Here is a 15,879-nt window from a genome sequence, read left to right as displayed (position 1 = left end):
TTAAAACGTCTTTGAAACCACCGCAGCGAGGCACAGTGCCTATATTTGTTGCAATTTGTCAATAATATGTTATTATTTTATAACTATGTACCTACATTTGTGATATGCTGACTGCAGGTATTTCTTTTATTTTAATTTATTCTGATTATAACATTCTATTTACCAATTGTACGTTACTTTTTTTAATGCAAACAGAAGTCTCTGATGGGGTAAACGTGACGAAACAACAAAAAGATTAACTTTTATTTTCTGTCAAAAGTTAAGCCAAAGGTTTTATGAATTGCCAATGGTATAAATACTCTCCTTGTCCTGCCCTAAACAAAGCAAACAGCCTGTGTAACTAACGCATACTATTTATACGATTTTAATAATAGATAATAAAAGATTTGATTACTGTAGTGATACGAAGTAAAGCGGCGGCGTGGGCACATGTATACGACGAGTTCAATGTTATTGCGACCATCACTTTGAATAAATTACATTTTTGTGTAGTTACACTGTCGTTTTATTTGCTTTTACCTCATGACCTTTTGTGTCTATATAAAAGAGAAAGTGTGTTCCGTATAGGCTCCGAAACGGCTGGACCGATTTCAATGAAACTTTCAGGGAATCTCCGGATTGACCTGGCGAGTAATCCTGTATCGTTTGGCGAGACGATCGGAGCACTCCTATTTTTGAACTGTCAAACTGTCAAATACAGCTTTTATTCACTAAGATGATATTCTATTGTTGGGTGAACATGGGTGTAGATAATGATCTTCACCCGCTCGAGAAGAGAATGAATACGGAGAGAAAAAAAAGATTTAATATATTATGAGACTTAAATTAAAAAAATTAATGATGTAAGTTTAATGTTTAAATAAAATAAAGCAAAATCTAGCCCGGCGAAGCGGGCTGGGTACGCTAGTATATTATCTATACTTATAATAAAACTGTAACTGGAAGATTTCTGTACATTAAATATATTTTGAAAATTTTGACACGGGGATGCTTTATAATCGATGCTGAGTCCAAACAGATTTTTATTTAATTTTTATCGATATGTCTGTCCGGGCATCACGTGAAATATACTGAACGGATTTAAATAAAATTTGGTATAGTGGTAGCTGATATTCCTGGTCAACATATAGGCTACTTTTTATCTCGATAATTTTTTAATAATTTTACTTCATAGCTCCGTTAAATTTGAACCGATTTAAATAATTATATTTTTATGTGTTGTGTAATTTTAATGAAGATCTGATAAATATTGTCGGAGATAAATAAATCTTCACAGATAACAGCGGGCAAAGGGTACATCGCCGAAGATCTGTTTGGTGTGGAGTTTATAGATCGAAGAAATTATAAATTACAGTTTAGTTGTAAGTATTTTGTTCATGTATATCGACGGAGAAAGCTCAAAGTTATAAAATACTTTTGGTACTAAATATCTTATAATATGAAAGCACCAATGTGAGATTCATCGACTAGACGAATTCAAGCTTTATTAGAGAAGGTCAGGTCTATTTTATTCTGACGGTTAAGGCGTGAAATTGTTGTGCTAAGGGTACAGTTCTAAGGTGGTGTCTGAGGAGGTATGCGGGCGGGGAGGGTATATGCCACCCGTGACCCACTCCTCTAGTTGGCTTGGTTGAGTCACAGTGTATAGATTAAATGTTAATGATTTGATATTGATTTTCGTAGTTTTAGTTCAATGGATAGGTCTTTATCGTATACCTATTGCCTAATAGACCAAGAGCTGGTGACCTTTTTGTTTAGTGTTCTTTATCGGTTATGATGCACATGCTACATGTAGATATGTCGATAATATATCTGGGCAACCCCACCCCAAAAACGTGATTGTTTAGATTTTATTATTCTTTGTGATCCTGTTTTTATAGCAGTCACTTTAAGAGAGAGACAGAGATTTTTTTATTTACATTAATAGTGTTTTTAGCTACACTTGGAGGAAATATCAATTTTATAAATTTAAAATGCATATAAAAATGTTCGGAACCAATAGGATTTGAACCTCAGGTTCAGTCTTGTATGGATACACGGAATAATAAACAGTGCTATTACATGATACACAATTTGGATGGTATAAAATACTCAAACAAATCAGTCACCTACTCTTGGATCACGTGCAGCGTAATGAAATGGATAGTTCCACTTAGAAATAATTAAAATATAAATAAGAAATTAATAGAATTAAGTTGATGTTTTCTTAATCAAGATATCTGAAACAGTATACGAAGAAAAGGTTAAAGAGAAAAAATATAATAATTGGAATAAAATTACAATGATCATAATAGAACACGCCGTTGCCTATGTCCTTTAAATGCAGGGTGTTCTGTTTATTTGGTGCAGTGCGGGGAAAGCTTCGACTAAATAAAAATATATAAAGGAATATGTACTTTCTTGACAAATTATACTATTTGTCTTTTTTTTTTCAAATTGAAAGTTTATTTATTTATTTACATATTTATTGAATAATAAATATTTTAAAATTAAAACGTCTTTGAAACCACCGCAGCGAGGCACAGTGCCTATATTTGTTGCAATTTGTCAATAATATGTTATTATTCTATAACTTTGTACCTACATTTGTGATATGCTGACTGCAGGTATTTTCTTTTATTTTAATTTATTCTGATTATAACATTCTATTTACCAATTGTACGTTACTTTTTTTGATGCATACAGAAGTCTGATGGGGTAAACGTGACGAAACAACAAAAAGATTAACTTTTATTTTCTGTCAAAAGTTAAGCCAAAGGTTTTATGAATTGCCAATGGTATAAATACTCTCCTTGTCCTGCCCTAAACAAAGCAAACAGCCTGTGTAACTAACGCATACCTATTTATACGATTTTAATAATAGATTATAATAAAAGATTTGATTACTGTAGTGATACGAAGTAAAGCGGCGGCGTGGGCACATGTATACGACGAGTTCAATGTTATTGCGACCATCACTTTGAATAAATTACATTTTTGTGTAGTTACACTGTCGTTTTATTTGCTTTTACCTCATGACCTTTTGTGTCTATATAAAAGAGAAAGTGTGTTCCGTATAGGCTCCGAAACGGCTGGACCGATTTCAATGAAACTTTCAGGGAATCTCCGGATTGACCTGGCGAGTAATCCTGTATCGTTTGGCGAGACGATCGGAGCACTCCTATTTTTGAACTGTCAAACTGTCAAATACAGCTTTTATTCACTAAGATGATATTCTATTGTTGGGTGAACATGGGTGTAGATAATGATCTTCACCCGCTCGAGAAGAGAATGAATACGGAGAGAAAAAAAAGATTTAATATATTATGAGACTTAAATTAAAAAAATTAATGATGTAAGTTTAATGTTTAAATAAAATAAAGCAAAATCTAGCCCGGCGAAGCGGGCTGGGTACGCTAGTATATTATCTATACTTATAATAAAACTGTAACTGGAAGATTTCTGTACATTAAATATATTTTGAAAATTTTGACAGGGGGATGCTTTATAATCGATGCTGAGTCCAAACAGATTTTTATTTAATTTTTATCTATATGTCTGTCCGGGCATCACGTGAAATATACTGAACGGATTTAAATAAAATTTGGTATAGTGGTAGCTGATATTCCTGGTCAACATATAGGCTACTTTTTATCTCGATAATTTTTTAATAATTTTACTTCATAGCTCCGTTAAATTTGAACCGATTTAAATAATTATATTTTTATGTGTTGTGTAATTTTAATGAAGATCTGATAAATATTGTCGGAGATAAATAAATCTTCACAGATAACAGCGGGCAAAGGGTACATCGCCGAAGATCTGTTTGGTGTGGAGTTTATAGATCGAAGAAATTATAAATTACACCTTACAGATTCTTCTGCATTTCGCAGAGTAAGTAGATGTAGCAAATTAAGCTTAATTTTTATAAGACAAAATTAGCTAAGAAGTTGGCTTTCATAATAGATACATTTTTTTGTTATAATTTGACAATCAAAACACAGGTACAATCTTAAGATTTTGACGTTCCTATCAGATCTTTATCCAAATAAATAGTTTTATAGTTAAAATTTATAGTTCACAAATAAATAAATAAAATAAATAAATACTGTCCTACGTCTTGTATTCATTGGTAGAAAATGTTACACAAAAAAAAGTTTATATCTTGGTGTATAAGAAAAGTCCTATAGAGAGTGTTAGCGACGCGATGCAGCGGCAGTATCAATTCAAGAACAAAAAACATTCGAATAGTTATTTAATTTGATCAGCGGCTTCCAAACTTCTGAATGCAAACGAATGTTTTAATTTCTTTTCTCAGATGGATTTAATATTTTGCATCTTGCGTAGAGTTACTGTAGATCAGATAGATTAAATAAGCTGTAGATATTCAAAGATAGATAATAACACTATTCGCCAGTAGTTTCGGCGGCTACTTCCTTGGTCATGTTTACATCGCTTTCGTCCACGGGTAACCACGCTAAACGCTAAACGGGTAAATATTTTATTTGTAAAAGTAATCAACTTTTACAAATAAAATATTTAGGTACACGCTTATGCAAAAATAGAAAAAAAAACCGTAATTATAGAGTTAGTTTAGTTTAAAGTTAACTAATTTTTGCAAACGGATTTGCACCTAATAACTGAGCGAAAAGATCTCTAGATTACAAAAAATAAGGAAATATGATGTAGGTTTGAGTAGAGCAGAGGTTAACCACCTTGAGGCTTGTAAAAAGTGCATCAGGTTCGTTAAAGGCATTAGATATTTCAATCAATAGTAGGTCAAGACTATCGATCCGCAGGCTGATGGCTTAGTTTGAAGAAAATAAGTAAGTATAGGGAAGTATTTTCGAAAAATGAACTTAATTTTACACTCTCTTCGACCGTATACTTCACGTCAGTCACATAAGTATATAAAAATAATAAATGTATCTATTATGAAAGCCAGCTAATTTTGTCTTATAAAAATTAAGCTTAATTTGCTACATCTACTTACTCTGCGAAATGCAGGAGAATCTGTAAGGTGTAATTTATAATTTCTTCGATCTATAAACTCCACACCAAACAGATCTTCGGCCATGTACCCTCTACGCACGTTTCGCTCCGAAACCGTAGCATCCTCAGGAGATGTTAACTTTACAATGAATAATTGTTAAGACTTAACGAAGAAATTATAAATTGCACCATACAGATTCACCTGCTTTTCGCGCAGTTATGAAAATTAAGCTCAATTTTCATAATTTATCATAGAATTCCGCAAAGTAGTCTGATAGCGTTAACGATCATATCATCACTTTTTAATTTTGAAAATAATATAAAAAATGAATGGATGATTCATAAAGAAAATATGATTTTCTTATTAGTTTATATTTAAAACTTGCTTTTCAGAGTTAGTAAAAATGTTGTTTACGCTCTATTACGAGCGATTGTCGCAGTGGACAGCGACCCTGCTTTCTGAGTCCAAGGCCCACAACTGGAAAACGTTGTGTCATCATCATCATCACTTCAACTGATTGAAGTCCACTGCTGGACATAGGTCTTTTGTAGAGACTTCCAAAATCCACGGTCCTGGGCCGCTTGCTTCCAGCGGCTCCCAGCGACTCGTTTGATGTCGTCTGTCCACCTTGTTGGGGGCCGACCAACACTGCGTTTACCTATGCGGGGTCGCCATTCCAACACCTTGGAACCCCAACGTCCATCGGTTCTCCGAGCTATGTGCCCCGCCCATTTCCACTTCAGCTTAGCAACTCGCTGAGCTTTGTCATTAACTCTGGTTCTTCTACGGATCTCCTCATTCCTGATTTGATCACGTAGAGATGCTCCCAACATTGCTCTTTCCATCGCCCGCTGAGTGATTCTGAGCCTTCTTATGAGGCCCATAGTAAGCGACCACGTTTCGGATCCGTAAGTCATCACTGGCAACACGCACTGTTCGAAGACTTTGGTCTTCAGGCACTGAGGGATTTTGGACGAAAAGATGTATCGAACTTTCCCGTTGTTAGTATGACATGCATGTAAGTTAGGTTAGGTATATGACTCAGCATAGTTTCAGTATATACATGAAGTTCATATCAAGTACATTCAATGCATTAGCATATTATGTACTACCTACCTACCTAAGTACTTTGAGTTGCATTGAATTTACCGCTCAAAGTCGCACACGGAAATAATATTTCGCAAATCAGTGATCAGTGTTGCCAGAGCCGTCAAGCGAAGCGCGTGTCTGTTTAGTTATGCTATTGAGGACGTTATCAACCTTATCTAATTCAGTGGCCGTGACCAAGAATCGTAAGTAATACCTACGTGTTTTTAAACGTAGTGTAGTATAATAGTCAATGAATGGGATTTCCTACGTTACGAGGTGTATTTGGGAGAATGTGTAACCTTGACATGTTGCACAATGTTAACATATATTAAACTTGGTATGGAGGAGTGAAGAGTGATAATTTGCAATTATATTATCGCCGTATACTTCTTTTGTGAAACCAGGTAATTATTTGCTAGAGTAAATATTTCCGATAAAATTAGTCATAAGTTGGGTGAAACTTTAATCGGTTTACTAATTTTTAAGTGATAAAAACATCCCATACGACTAAAGATAGATATAAATATATTACAACAAATATAGTAATTAATCTAAAACTGAACGTCCAAAATCTTAACTTAGTTAACACATTATCTACTCATTTTAGTTAATTTGTTACTTCTTCCGTCATAAAAAATATATTTTGCAAAATGTTGTCGACCTCCATGCGCAGTGGTGGTCCTATGAGTGGAGTTCCCGGGTTCAACCCTACCTAGGTAGGGGCAATTAGGGAAATTATATTTAATTTCTACATTTCCCCCAGGCCCGCTCAGCATCGGTTTCTACAAGTAATCGCACCGGAACACTAAATCGCTTAGCGGCACGTCTTTGTCGGTAGGGTGGTAACTAGCGACGGCGAAAGCCTCCCACCGGAAAATTTTTGAATTAAACTAATGCTCTTCGAACCTAGCTATCCTAATTAATTCTAGAACCATCTTAGAACGCGTGGACGCCATTCGTATTAATATTTCTATAAGGAAAGTTACATTTCTATTATTGGGACGGAAGTTGATTTTATTAGCGACATAATTGCAATTCCCAGTGGCAAGGATGACGAGTATCCACAGCGCGTATAAAGACGACATCCACGACGTACCGATGTCGGTCATCATACGACCTTTCATGCCAGAGTTGGACGAGAAAAAGGTCGAGTCCTTAATGACAACGATACAGGTGAGTTAATTTAAGTACACAATATAGCATAGTAAGTAAGGTATCTGTCGTGCCGAGTGGTGACGGCAGAATCAGAATATAGTGGTCACCACGTATCATAATATAACTGACACCGGGCAGCACAGACCCCTGTGCTAATAATACCATCTGCTGCGCTCACCAACCTGTCTGCCCAGCGTGGTGATTATTGGCATACCTTTGGGAGAGGCCAAAGATGGGTTTGCTTGATTCTTAAAGCTTAGCTTAACGGAGTTCTAGTAGAAAAAGCTTAACGGAGCTTAGTTATGTAGATACATGCTATTTGAATTAAGCTGAGGATGTGAGAGACGCGGATTATGAATATGATATAGAGTTATGGGGATTATGGAGCAAAGCATTGTAAATGCAAGTGCACCACAGACCACTGCATCTTCCTCGCAGAGAGAATTTTCATCGTAGGTACATCTTATTCATTTCGCTACACTTAACTTCTCCTGTTTGGTGGAAAAAGATGCAAAAGTTTGTATTTCGCTGACAATAGCTGTAACTATCTAAGCGTTGAGCAAGGTATCACACATTTCTGGTAGAACGGCAGCCTTTGACTATATGAGCATGCTCTAGGTATACTATCCCTATTATTTTTATATTTATTTAGCAACTTTCCATTTACATGAAAATAATTTATTATTGAATCATTAAATTACTTAATTAGTTACATAAAAATAAAGCAAGCAACTCCGCTCTCATCTTTCACAAAACAGAAATATTCCAAAGATTGTTAAACTATAAAATGATATTGGAAAAGAGCAATCTGCTGAACTTCTCAGCCTCTTCACAGTGGAATCTGCTATCCGAACCGGTGGTTGAGTCACTACAGACAGACTGTCGTGACGTTTCAAAGGGGCTTATAAACAAGGCCTACTTGAAATAAATGAATTTTGAATTTGAATAATAATAAAAGAAAAAAATACAATAACATTAAAGTAAAGAAGAAAATAGGTGCAGGATAATTAAATAATACCTGCAAGGTGAGATCGACGTTTTGGTTTGGTATATATTCTTTTTTGTTATAAAAAGGCAAATGATTCAGTGCCAGAGGAGTCACCAGTGCATATAAGGAAACCTTTTATAATAGGTTTTTCTTCTTTGGGTTAATGGCTTTTTGTCATGCCTGCACGACACAGTTTACTTCGCCAATATACCTATTTAAATTTAGATGAAACGTGAATCTTGACATCTCGTCATACGATGACTGACAATTTTTCAGTTAGAAATTGTGGTTTGGTGATATATAGAATCGTAGGTAGCTTTATATTACGCACTGACGTCATGGCTAGGTATGTCATACTACGTGAATAGTGCTCTCCAGTTAAGGCGATCTATAAAACCCTCTACAGGGCAAAGGTCTCCTCTCACAGTGGGAAGAGTTTAGGGCGTTGTCCGCCACACTGCCCAAGTGCGGACTGGTAGGCTCAACTCACACCGAAAGAGCGTCGAAGCGGAGTGCAGTTTGAATTTTTACTTTATTTTCATTATAATACTTATTATCGCATGAGTAAACTCAAACGAGTCACGCGGATGCCTTCGGCGCCGCGGGAATTCCGGCGAATTTCAAACGGAGCCGAGCGACCGCTGGCAATATCAAACAAACAAACGTCTTTTCTTCCACAGGTCGTGTACCCAAATGTCTCTTTTTCTTTTAAATCTTTCAAGCTTATCTCTTTGGCCTCTTCCTCTTCTGTTTCAATTATATGTGCAATAATAATTAAATCCAAAATATCCATTTTCACTGCTTAAACACAAGTTTACTCGAGTTTTGTTGGAAGTGAACTGCGCATAGGGGAGTGAACCGTGAATTCATCGCGGGCGCGAGTCCCGCGACTTCTCGAGCATTCCAGCGACTTCTCGAGCAGTCGCGGGAATCCGCGCGCCTTCTCTATCGAGCGGGTCGCTACGCTTCGCTGCCCTTCGCCGCTCTTTCGGTGTGAGTTGAGCCTTAGACGCCTGCAGGAGCATTATAAAGAACTCTCTGCAGGGCTAGCACAGGCAGGAGACCAATTATGTCCCCTGACAAGGTATATAATTAAGGTGTCCATCTGCGGGAACGGGAACAAGTTATAGGAGAAGTTTGCCCCCGTTTATTATTACACATAAGTATATTATTTGGATATTATTTCCACTTGTGCACCAGTGCTCTGAGAGTTGATAAAACTGTGGGAGAAGATACATTTTAATCCTTTCCCGGGGAGATAATTGTCTCCTGTCCATGTTAGCCGTGCTGGGCCGTGAAATGCAGTTTACCTTCAGCGTTAAAGCATTTCCCCGAATTCCATATTTGCCCGAATTCTTCGTCCGCGTTTATTTCAATTTTAAAAATCCGATGGTAACCATTGTTTTCCTTTAATAAAAAGTATACGCCTAGTATACGGAGAATAACATAGTTAGTCTTCGTCCTTCCAACTAACTCTATGCCAAAAATCAAGTTTATTGGTTGCTTAGTTAGGGTGTAAAAGAATGGCAAACAACACACGTACACACACAATTTCGCATTTAGAATAGTAGGATATTAGTGAGGATTGCGGTGCACCGCTGGGGATTGAATTCGGCCCTGCTTAAGGAAAACCGCTGCCTAACCTAGCCAATCACCAATCTTTCAGTTACTATACAACGTGTAACAGAATTACGAAATACTGTTGAAGGGTGCATACGAATATTTCATAAGGAATCACCCTATAAAAATATAAAATCAAAAGCAGCATATTTATTTTTCCATATAATGTAATTCAAAACATTCTAAGTGTTTATTTACGACAACCCTATTGAAGATAAAATTCCGACACGCGCTAAGCTACGCGACGCTTAGCTAATAAAGTGACAGGAGTCATTTGATTTTACTTTGACATATGTTAGGGCTGTATCTGATTTATTTCAGTAAAAACTCTAGCAATGGTTTACTCAAAAACTATTAGCTTTTCGGTTTTACAAATAAGTCTCAGACACAGTAAAAATATACCTCTAAAGCCTGCGAAGTTTTATTTCGGTTTTCATTGACACGGTGTATAGAGGTTATCAGCTTGATAATTTTCAGAAAGAAGAAGAGCAGGGGAACGTACCGCCGATAGACATACTGTGGATAACGGGCAGTCAAGGCGGGGACTACTTCTACAGTTTCGGGGGCTGCCACCGCTTCGCCGCCTACAAGCGTCTCAACCGCCCCACCATCCCCGCCAAGCTCGTGCGCTCCACCATATCGGACTTGCGCACTTACTTGGGCAGCAGCACGCCGGACCTCAAATAATAGAACTACGTAACGCTTGCCTCGAACCTTGCGTGGTAAGATGATAAAAGTTCAACCTTTTCAGCAAAGACAGATGTTTATTTATTTATTTATCAACTTACAGGGGTTTCCCTAATTCACTCGTAGACTATTTATGACATTTTGTTGCTTTCTATTTTTGCATACAACCATACAATGTATATAGTATAATATATAGTCCACCAATCCGCACTGGGCCAGCGTGGTGGACATACGACCTGTGCCCTGAAGTTGACCGGTAATGGGTTGATATTATGATATTTTGTATTATGTTTTCTGTTACTAGGTTACAGGTAGAGACACTCGTACTACGAATAAAATTATTGGTATTATGTTTTTTACTTTAAGTAAGTTTATGTTCGGCCAAAAATTAAGGCAACTCCACATCATCGTTAGATTCTTAACAGTCTGATCTTTGAACTTCATCTTGAAGATGGTACCTAATAATGATAAGTTCAAAAAAATAAATGCAAATTGAATTGAAGGAACACTGCATCACTTTGGCACGTCTTTGGTGGCAGCCTGGCTATCCACAGCCAAAGCCCCTCAGATCAGATCTGAGAGAATTGCAAACTGCTTCGTAAGTCTGATCGAAGTAAACTTCAGTGATGTAAGTTTTATGTAAGACAATTAGTTTTGTCTCGACTCTTGTTTTTGAATGTTTCTGTCCGTAGCAAGGTTTAGGTATAGGTTTAAATATCTATGCTTTTTAGATCTCAGCCTAAAACTTCGCCTCGCCCTGTAAAATAATAATGTAAAGAAGACACTTTTTTTAGGGAATTTTTATAATTAAATGCGTTTACGTTGAATTGTTATAGGATAACGAACATAGTAAGTTAAGTTTAAAAATTATTAAACAGATTGTTATTTATTATAACTGCCAAATAAATATAAGAGTTAAAATTCTATACCTTACAGTTGTATTATTTCTATATACCATACTACAATCTATAAAGATCCCTTTAACCATAACATAGCAGCAAAAGTGTTTGTCTGTAGTGTTGTATAATCGATTTAATTGACAGCTGGTGTTACCTGTACGCTAAATTTTAGCGTATAGGTAACACCAGCTGTCCACCAATCCGCACTGGGCCAGCGTGGTGGACTACGGCCTAAACCTTTTCTCATTGTGGACGGAGAACGGTGCCATGTAGTGGGTTGCTAAGATGATGATGACGAATACCAGTTATTAAATAGTACCAATCAGTTCAATCTATTTGAGCTGTATAATCGCCATAACGCTTACTATACGATATATGATTGTTAGGTCCACATGCTGAATATGAAAAAATTCAAAACGAGTCTGTTTTACACGAATGGGTGTGACTCGTTGGTGACTTATCCAATGTTAAATGTTATTTATGTCCAGCACAGCCAATGCTCAGATCTCAATAATTTGGCTCATATATAGCCTTTATTCAGGATATGTACAAGAAATACTTTTCATTCCGGAAAAGCAAACGGAAAACTTTACCGGCGATTTAAAAAAATATCCTTTCTTACTTAAGCACGTAGACAGGCAGCTAAAGCCTAAACCGATCTTTGCGCAAAGAGATACCTCGCATTCTAAGGTCGCACATATGACTTTTTATCCCGGGAATACTTTCAAAAATGGTAAAAACCGCGGACGAAGTCTAGTGTGTAAAATGAAACAACAAACATGATTCCACAACACTTGTATTGTTACGTGGTGGCTCACCTAACTAACTACAGAATAGTGAGATATGCCATTTCTGTAATAGGTACATAATATATTATAATATATTTACAAACATGAACATAAATAATATCAAAATACATACATACTACATCTGCAGTACGGTGCGCTCCATCTACTCGTGTAAAAAGCGTATCGAACACAAAATAACCATAGCACCAACAATTATTTTTACGCTAACTTTTTAAACATTTTAAAGCCCTGAATTAAAACATTGGTTGATTGTTTGATTTTAAAATTCGAAAACTATAGTTAAACCAAAAAATTAAGGGCCTGTGACACAACCTTCTGACAAATGCTGGAAGTCACTTTCCTACTTCGTTTATCTTTATTTATTTTTTTATAGTAAGATGATACCAAGATGAAAAAAAGTACACTGCAACCGCAGACTTAAGATTCCTTTGTGCATTCGACTCCTGCGTTGTTCCATCTGGCCCATACTGCTATACGGATGCGAGGCTTTGACTATTAAAGAAGACCTCAGGAAACGCATAGAAGCATTTGAGATGTGGGCATTGAGACGGTTGTTGGCCATTAGCTGGACTCGCAAAGTATCCAATGAGGAAGTTCTGCGACGCGTCAAACAACGGCGCCACCGTCAACCAATTGGCTTCGTAACATCAGAGAGTAAACTGGAATCGCGATTGCAACAAAATTATTTCGCCTCGCGAAAAATAGACAACGATTTATGAAGCTGACTGCCAACCTTCGCTAGTCGAAGAGGCACCACAAGAAGAAGATAGTAATATTTGATGGTCCAAGACCCACGTGATCGTAAGTGGCCATCGCCTATAAAAGAAGACCTGCTGCACCATGGCGTCCTATATCCATCAATTTAAGACGTACGTGTTAAGCCTTTTTATCACCTTCCATTTTATTTTACTATAAAAAGCTGTTATAAGCTTAAGCTGCTAGTTTTGTATCACACTAACTAGATAATATATTACCACTCCTTTATGTCATTTTTATTTTTCATTAAGTGAAACTGTTTCCTTTATGAATAATTGTCTTTTAAACCTAAACTTTATGTGCACGTAATTATAACGGTAACCGCGACGCAGCATCGCAACAATGCTACTAGCGACAGAAATAAGCATGGCGATCGAATTTTCCAGGACGAGCTTTATCACATCCCTACTTCCCTACTAATATTATAAAGGTCAATGTAGGTTTGTTTGTTACGCTTTCACGCAAAAACTACTTAACCGATCCTTATGAAACTTTGTACACATATTCTTGGAAGTGTTAGAAGTAATATAGGATACTGTTTATCCCACCATTTAGCTCGGTTCCTTTGGGAGAGGGGATGTAAGTGTTTGACGATTTTACACCATAACTCAAATTATACCGATTTAAATAATTATTTTTGTACTATAGAGGTAATATTTGTTTAATTTTGCCCAACCTTTGTGTAGATCTGATGAATGTGGTTGGAGATAGAGGACAGAACTCCTCAGCGGACAACAGCAAACCCTTTATTACCCAGCGGCTTAGCGATACTGAATACTTAAATTTTTTTTAGAACTACAACTAAATTGAATGCCACATCAAAAAACAAAATCTAACGCAGACGAAGTCGCGGGCAACAGCTAATATCATATAAAAGTCAGGATACAAAGAGAAAATTTGTGAATGCTATCTGGCATTTGTCAGAAGGTGGTGAAAAAGGCCCTGGAAATAATGTTATTTAACTCGGTCCATAATCTCTATTATGAAATTCTAACCGCAACAAACTCTTAACGGACCGCACGACGTATTGCGGCGCCATTCCTTAAATTTTTCCCCGATTCGACGTATTGAAAAGGCAGTATGGCGCGCAAAGTTGCTACAGCGCTTATAACTACTTTACAAACTAACCGCGGTACATCTGAGCGCCACTGCTGTGTCGCAACGAGCAAACTAGTTTATGTTTTAGAACCAATAATAATGTAATGATCCGCTGACATTTTAATATATCAGAGGATGCGCCCAGCTATGTCCACCACAACCATAATATGTGACGTATGAATTGGATTTAGTTCAACGTAAAGTATCCAGCCCTTCTCCCAAGAGGCCCATATTGACATGGTTCCACTGAGGGTACCTTAGAGCGTGTACAAAGCATGCTAAATACACAATTATTCCAACGTTAGGCCACTTTTATTCGAAACGTCTCAAACTAGTTTAATTTGTGTTGGATCCTTTTCGTTCAACCACATCTAATTGCTTGTATAAATTGGTGTCAAAAAGTTACGTCACAAAATGGATTTCGTGTGCAGCTAAATTTCATTGAAATAGAGAATATGGTTTACATAAAATGGTGCTAATCCTGTTGTCCAGTTCTCTTAACTTAACCAAAATGATATGATCATCATCATATCATTGCTGTAAGACTTGTAAATTTAGTTTCGTTTAGTTAGATGTGTAAAACCGAATTAGCACCAATGGGGTTGGCACCAAACGTTATGAACACAAAATTATAAAATTATAAACTAAAATTTATACATATAGCACGTTTACAGAGATCATGAAGTTTGCAATAAAATTAAACACTCTAATTTTGGAATATACTAAACTGGCACAAAGGGATAACATTTACAGACTATGTTTTCAAAAAATAATTTATTGACAGGTCGCAGGTTTTCATCTTAAAGTGACATACATTTTATTTGCTTCAGTTGTTTTTAGTGCAAACAAACAATAAATCTTTTGAATAGTGAAAATTCAAGAAAAAATAAAGTATCGTTTAGGGCCTATACACACTATCACTAGTAACAATGCGTTCGACGAACGCATTGTTACTTCGCCGCGCCGTGGAGTTCCAAGTTAAATTTGTTTCGACAAAACACGTGTGCGCTGCAACGGAGTACGTGAGAAGTGGGTTTGAAGTCTGTATAGCGTCGATAACTGTCACATAATATCAACCAATAATCAAAAAGTTAGTTACTTTTAAGTATAAATGTGTTTAAAAAATATTTAAAGCATAAAGAAAAACTCTTATTAAGTCTTGTCATTTCAATGCAAAATCAGAAATTAGTTGCACTATGAATTTATGATTTTCGTATAAAGTTGACCGTTTTGCAACGTAACCGAAACATTACTGAATAATCGGACCACAAAGGTTTTTATTAATTTTTTTAACATTAATATTACTTATCTAACTGGAAGGAAACAATCATTGTACCTGTTACACTATGAATAATATAGATAGAAAACAATTTACAACAGAGTTATAATATATGAACTATATTTTAAAGTATGTATTATTGCCAAGCTTTCCATTCGACCACGCTACAAAATATATTCTATCATCAATAAATATGCCGATGATCATCTTATATCGACAGACGTTTTATAATAATATTGTAATGTTATATTTTTTATATTGAACAATTAAAACGTGTTATATCAACGTGTTATGAAGTCTAAACTGACCTTTACAATATTGAGCATTTCACATGCACACAACTTACAGATGCTGATTTACGATTCAAATTCAATAATATTGGAACATTTATGATAATATTTTTTTCAGATTTGTTTCATTTACATAATCTATTAAATATCCATTTTTACCCATATATCAATATACAATTGTTTGCATTTAAAATTATGTAACAGTAAACATTTACTTTAATATTTACAATATTAAGA

General features: G+C 36.0%; 1 protein-coding gene across 2 annotated transcripts; it reads left to right on the top strand.

Moving 5' to 3' along the window:
• The first annotated feature begins 6,140 nt into the window (after positions 1-6,140).
• LOC120623470 (sulfiredoxin-1) lies at positions 6,141-11,398 on the top strand. 2 transcript variants are annotated; one of them, XM_039889505.1, is made up of 3 exons: positions 6,141-6,264; positions 7,104-7,234; positions 10,302-11,398. In XM_039889505.1, exons 1-3 carry the CDS (start codon positions 6,210-6,212, stop codon positions 10,509-10,511), a joined length of 396 nt encoding a protein of 131 aa, XP_039745439.1. In that variant the 5' UTR covers positions 6,141-6,209; the 3' UTR covers positions 10,512-11,398. The 2 variants fall into 2 exon arrangements, with proteins under 2 accessions (XP_039745439.1, XP_039745440.1); XM_039889506.1 differs by lacking the exon at positions 6,141-6,264 and adding an exon at positions 6,283-6,465.
• Positions 11,399-15,879: the final 4,481 nt, after the last annotated feature.

The sequence above is a fragment of the Pararge aegeria genome, chromosome 4 (assembly GCF_905163445.1).
Source record: "Pararge aegeria chromosome 4, ilParAegt1.1, whole genome shotgun sequence".
In the NCBI taxonomy this organism is placed as follows: domain Eukaryota; kingdom Metazoa; phylum Arthropoda; class Insecta; order Lepidoptera; family Nymphalidae; genus Pararge; species Pararge aegeria.
The sequence above is the reverse complement of the archived record's forward strand: the minus strand, read 5'-3'. Positions and strand labels throughout refer to the sequence as shown.

Bases quoted from the DNA above. Each gene is read 5' to 3' on its own strand.
- LOC120623470 (XM_039889505.1), top strand. From the start codon at position 6,210: ATGCTATTGAGGACGTTATCAACCTTATCTAATTCAGTGGCCGTGACC. The intron at 6,265-7,103 runs GTAAGTAATACC...TGCAATTCCCAG, and splicing joins AGTGGCCGTGACCAAGAATC to TGGCAAGGATGACGAGTATC. The intron at 7,235-10,301 runs GTGAGTTAATTT...GATAATTTTCAG, and splicing joins CCTTAATGACAACGATACAG to AAAGAAGAAGAGCAGGGGAA.